The 6,000-nt window shown below is 41.8% G+C and overlaps 1 protein-coding gene across 1 annotated transcript in view; it reads left to right on the top strand.

Moving 5' to 3' along the window:
• The window catches only part of camk1da (calcium/calmodulin-dependent protein kinase 1Da), an 86,702-nt gene continuing 80,702 nt past the window's right edge, over positions 1-6,000 (top strand). The window contains exon 1 of the mRNA XM_049566722.1: positions 1-115. Within this exon, the coding sequence (XP_049422679.1) occupies positions 18-115 (98 nt within the window). The 5' untranslated portion in view covers positions 1-17. The remainder of the gene's footprint in view (positions 116-6,000) is intronic.

Genomic DNA, 6,000 nt, shown 5'->3' with positions numbered 1-6,000 from the left:
GCCGGTAAAGCAGCGCCATGGCTCGGGAGAACGGAGACACCGGCAGAGGAGCGACGTGGAAAAAACAAGTCGACGATATCAAGAAGATTTTTGATTTCAAAGAAGTCCTCGGCACGTGAGTTGACTAACTGCACTTCACATATCTCCGTATATGATATTCCTGTGACATTCCCATTGGTGTTCAGTGTACATGTGGGGCTCCGTACTGAGTTGTCAGTGACCTTAGTGCACTTAAGCAATGTTACAGTTTTCCACTGATATCACCATAGGGACTCAAAATGTGTCTCAGCACCAAGCTTACACACTTGGACTTGTTTTACTCATGTCTTCCTTTATCGTATCACTGTAGTAGAGGCTTGTCACCGCTGCATGTGTAATCTGTGGTTGCTCAGCAGGAGGGTTTATTGTGTTTATTTTTCGAGATGACATCACTGGCTGTTTGTGTATAATGTAATGTATAATGTTTTAGTAATATTCCTGAACGGATCTGTTGTGCTTAGGGAAATTACAGTCTTCCGGTTTACCAATAGCAAAAGTGACTCCGTGACAACTGTTATCCATTAATTTAGCTATTTCAACCATTTAATCAACTTCTAGCATTTTTAATCATTTATCCTTTAACATTACATTTAGCTAACCATACCCAATTTACTACAACTCATTTCGTTACTTTTAGCCAGCATGTCAACTACTTCAATAATTTGCATATTAGTAATTTTTTAGCTATGTCGTCATTTAAGTTTCAGCTTAGCTATTAGCATACTTTTAGCTAACTATTTGAACGGTTTGTGTGTTATTTTAGCTATTCCAATAATTTATCCATAAACGTTACATTTAGCTAATGTTACATAACATATTGTAACCCAGCATCTGTAACTGTTAGCCAGCATAACTACTTCACTAATTGAACGTTACCTATTAATGATTTTTAGCTAACTTTATGTCACCATTTAAGTTTTAGCTTAGGTATTAGCATACTTTTAGCTAACTATTTGAACAATTTCTGAATTTTATTAGCTATTTCATTTAAAATTTGAGCTATTTCAATAATTTATCCATAAACGTTACATTTAGCTAATGTTACATAATGTATTTTAAGTCAGTATCTGTTACTTTTAGCCAGCATATATACTTCACTAATTGAATGTTACCTATTAATTATATTCAGCTAATGTTATGTCACCATTTAACAATTTGAGCTTATTAGCCTACTTTTATCTAGAATGGTGTATTTTTTCCTAGCTGTTTCAACCATTCATAAAACTTTTAGCTATTTCAATTACTTATCCATTAACGTTGCATTTATCTTAACGTTATCTAACTATGTTAACTAACTTCAACTCATTATCTGTTACTTCTAGCTAGCATGTTAAGTACTTATTATGTCACCATTTATTAATTTCATCTTAGCTATTAGCCTACTTGTAGTTAACTATAAGGGATGGGAATCACCAGAGGCCCCAAGATACGATATTATCATGATATTTATATTTTTGTGATTTTTTTCCCCAACCCCGACTAACTATTGGAGCAATATACTTATTATTTTTAGCCAACTACGAACCATTTATCCAAATTAATTTTTCCAGACTTTGACTGACCAATATCTGTATGGATGTGTATTTTCTAATCAAATGGTATTTTCCTGTAACAAATAATTGTTATCATATTTATATAAATTAACATCAGTTTCCGTATAAACTCCATGCAGTACTATTCATGGCGGATGTTAATATGTTTAAGTTTAAGTTCATAGAGACCCTGATAGCATTTCTTTTGATCTCTAAGGCTTTGACTAATAGTGCTCCTATGATTTAATGTAGTCTGTTATACTCTATGTGGTGTTTACATAGAAACTTGGACTATGGCTTAGGATGGCTGTGGTGCTTAGAAATGAGATTATAGTGATACCGTGGTTCGGCACATTCTGTCATATTCCTGGAGGTGATGTTCTTGTTGATGACAACAAGGCTTTAACAGACCGCAGGAATTTCGGTCTCTCAGCAGTAGTAACAGTGTCACCATTACACTCACAGTCTTTCTCTTTCACCTGAGTCATGAAGGAAATTTTACTCTCCAGCTCCATGTTAGGAAATCTCTTCTTCCTCTTCCTTGTTCCATCTTTCCATCCGCTTCCTTCACCTCATTCAAACAGCAACAGAATACAGGTTGGCGCCCCCGACATCTCTGACAGCTATTCCCTGTGAGCGTCTGTCTGCCCATTCTGTATTTCCTGCTGTGAGGAATGAGCTCCTGCGGCTGTTTGGACGGCAGCCTGAAGGGGGACACACAGGGCGGATGCAGACTGGGATTAACTGCGCAAGGATTAGGAAAAGTTCCCCTGAATAGAAGGAAGTTCAATCATGTTGTGTAATGACTGAATGAGGATGGACAGCTAGCTGGCTGGAGTTTGTTACTCCGAATCACCTTTAATTTGGACCGGATGTGAAAAACACTGAGAGAGAGACACACACACACACACACACACACACACACACACACACACACACTCTTAGGACGCAGACCGGCACAGGACTCAATGATCCGAGTCAGCCATGTTGTAGCCACACATTAACCAGAGCTGTTGACGGATCGTTGAACCTGATGCATCAGCAGAAAGCGGAAAGGAGGAGTGTGTGTGTGTGTGTGTGTGTGTGTGTGTGTGTGTGAGATGGAGAAGTGATTTGTGATTAGCATGGAAAAGCAGGATGAAGGAGAGGAGGAAGAAGAGGAATAATCGGTGGTTGTGACTCAATCGGAAACAGATTAGAGTTTTTATGATGAAGCGAACAGAGTAGAGATGAAAGCAGCAGCTTGGAACCAATCAAAAATTACTTGTTGTCCAAAAATGTGCCATCCGATTGGATGACCAGCCAAAGACACATTGTCAGCAGTAACAGGGAAACTAATAGAAATACTAATTTGAACGTTTGCATTCACCACCAGCAGCGTTGAGTACAGGTGCACCAGCACATGTGGGAATACTAAAGCTGTAGTGTTACTGCAGCGTTGAATGTTTTCTGCGTCAGCGTTTCTGAGCTGCATCTGTACTGACAGGATGTGATGTCACAGGTCTGACACTGGTCCCATCATATTTTGTCTCCTGACACTGAATCACCCTTGCATACACTGGCCAGTCTATGTGTGCATGAGTGCACATAAATGCCTCCTCCATTCTCGGTCTAATGGCCTTCCTCAGTGTATGACATACCATTTTATTGTCCCCTAATACTGGATTAATTTTGCCAGTATCAGCTTGTATTGCCAGGTGTGTGTTTGTGTGTGTGTGTGTGTGTGTGTGTGTGTGTGTGTGTGTGCATGTACATGAGGCACTCCTTGGTGTCTTATTACCCTCCCCTGGTGTGTACGCTGTGTGTGTCCCTGTCACTCACTATTCAATAATTCAATACCAACAGGAGTGTGCTCTTTGTGCTTGTGTGTGTGTCTGCATGTGTGTTTATGAGTCTCACGTAGGCCACAGCTCTCAGTAGGAGGGATCACACTAAGAACAAGTGCAGAATACAGACAAAAACAAAGAAAAAGAAAGAAGAGAAGGCCAAAGAGAACCAGTATGGGTGAGTTCTTTTGTCAGTTAAAGCATTTTTCCACATGCTTATACACAATTGGATTTGCCTCATGTTTTAGACTCTTAAAGGGACAGTTCACCCCAAAATCAAATTTCCATATTTTTCCTTATTCCTGTAATGCTGTTTATCAGCCGAAGAAATGTCTGCCTTCTCTACAATATAATGGAACAAGATGACACTCGGCTTGCGCTGCTCAAAGCGCCAAAAAAATCATACATCTGGAAAAACTCAACAGCAATGTCTCTTTCCAGAAATCATGACCCGGTTTCTCACGATAATCCACAGACCTTGTTGTGAGCAGTTTGTGAGCTTGTTTGTTTGACTCAGCACCTTGTTGCTCTGCTATTGCTCTTTCTGTTTATCCTGAGACTACTGCTTCAGGAGGGTTAGCACCGCACTGGTGACAGTTCACTAGTTCAGTCATCGGCATTGCAGTTTTGTAAGACCATAGATTTCTGGTGCCTGGTAGTTAGGTTTGGACACAGCGTCTTCTGTGGCTGTGAAGGCCAATCTGGGAGTGGCAGACCCGGCCACAGATGTCACAACTGTAGGCCGGATTCTGTGATGTTGAAGACGTGCTGCTTTCTCAACTTTCTTTTTGTTTCTCGTTGTTGAGACAAGGTTGTTTCATGGGTCTGCAGTCCGGTGCGGAGTGCCTGCTGCCATACGCCTCTTTCACACAGAGCGCGATTTCTGTGGCGCCCACCGCGGGGTAGGGTGCAGAGCAAGCGGAGAGCAAGGCGCGCATCCTTATACCGAAGCAGAGGGCGGCCAATTGGCCTTTTGCCAGATGTTAGCTCTGCGTACAGTATGTCTTTTGGCATGCGACCATCGTGCATCTGGCGGACACGGCCCAGCCAGCGGAGATGTCTTTGCCTCAGAAGACAGAACATTGTTACAGGGGTTACTATTAGCATCACAGAGCTAACATTACCTAGCCTATTAGTTAGGCCTATTAGAGTTCAGCTGTTTTGGTGTTGGTGTGAGTTAGTTGGGACTGTTAATTGGCTTGGTGTTAGATGTTAGCTGTTGTGTTAGCTCATGCTCACTGTTCACACTTTGAACTGACTGGGAGGAGGGTAGCTTGGAGGTGGCCCTTTGTGTTGCGTAACATGGAAGAATATGGAAGTCACTTGAAATGCCCATCCCTAGGAACTGCAACTGCCAACCGGATCACCGTGCAGAAGGCAGTTTGTATCTACTCATGGGCAAGGGGCTTGTTGTCCTGACAGCATGAGATGTAAATATTAATGGCGTCCTCCTCAGCTGAGCTTTATTGTTACTAGCTCAGTGGTGCTAGGTGAGCTAGCAGTAGATGCATGCTTCATTCTGTGTGGTGATATGGTTGGCAGGTGTAGTTTAGTAAAAGAAAGTAGTTCCTACATGAAACTGCTCACAACACGCTCTGTGGATTATCTTGAGTAACAGGGCCATGATTCCTGAAGAGAGACAATGCTGTTGAGTTTTTCAAATGTATTTTAGAGGTCTAGGACTCAGTGGACACAGTTAAAGGTCTTTCCAAGTAGCTCTACAGAAAGACAAAGTGCAAAGTGTGTGAGTGAGATAGAGACATAAAGTAAAGTGGTGGCCATGATGGTGGTGCATTGTGGGAACGTCACTGTGCCATCTAGGGCACGCTGCCCTTAATTGATGCTCTACTTCCCTGCTGCTGGCACTGTTCTCTCCACTGTTTCTGGGACTCCCCCCCCCCCCCCCCCCCCGTCTCTCTATATCTCCCTCTATATGACTAAAGCTCTATTATACACCATCCTGTGTGAAACTCCAACAAGCTTTTCTTTCTTTGACTTCTTTTGCACAGTAGAGTGAAGAAATGATGCAGATTTTAAAGTTTCCATTGTTTTATCCCTGTTATAAATAGGCTCTTATAAATAGAACAAAAGATGATTGTTTGCTATGTGACAAACCCAGCTTCATCAGTAGACTGCTAGCCCACGTTTTTAACAGTGTGTGTGTGTGTGTGTGTGAGCATGTGCTTGTTAGATACACTTGCATATGTGTACGTGTGTGTGTGTGTGTGTTTCTAAGTTTGTGCATGCATACACACTCACAAATTCTACCACACTAGAGTGAAATTCGAATACTTGCAGTATGTCGGCAGGCTTGTCCTCTGTTCATCAATCCATCTGTTCAACCCTCTCCTTTTTTTCTGCCAGCCTTTCTTCTGTTGAGTCTCAGGCTGTGATTGGTTGTTGTTGTTCCTTGCTGTTTGTTGTTGCTGCTGCTTATGACTGCGTTGGTGTAATGAGGCAGTTGTTCTTGTCGTTGATGGCATTGTTAATGTCATCAGTCATTATGTTGGATTGCTGATGTGGCTGAAATTATCAGTGTTGTTTGTTATTGTGATGAATCGCTGATGACGTTGTTGGCATTGTTGATTCTGCTGATGCAAGTC

This window comes from Epinephelus fuscoguttatus, linkage group LG22, assembly GCF_011397635.1.
Source record: "Epinephelus fuscoguttatus linkage group LG22, E.fuscoguttatus.final_Chr_v1".
NCBI classification, from domain to species: Eukaryota; Metazoa; Chordata; class Actinopteri; order Perciformes; family Serranidae; genus Epinephelus; species Epinephelus fuscoguttatus.
The sequence above is the reverse complement of the archived record's forward strand: the minus strand, read 5'-3'. Positions and strand labels throughout refer to the sequence as shown.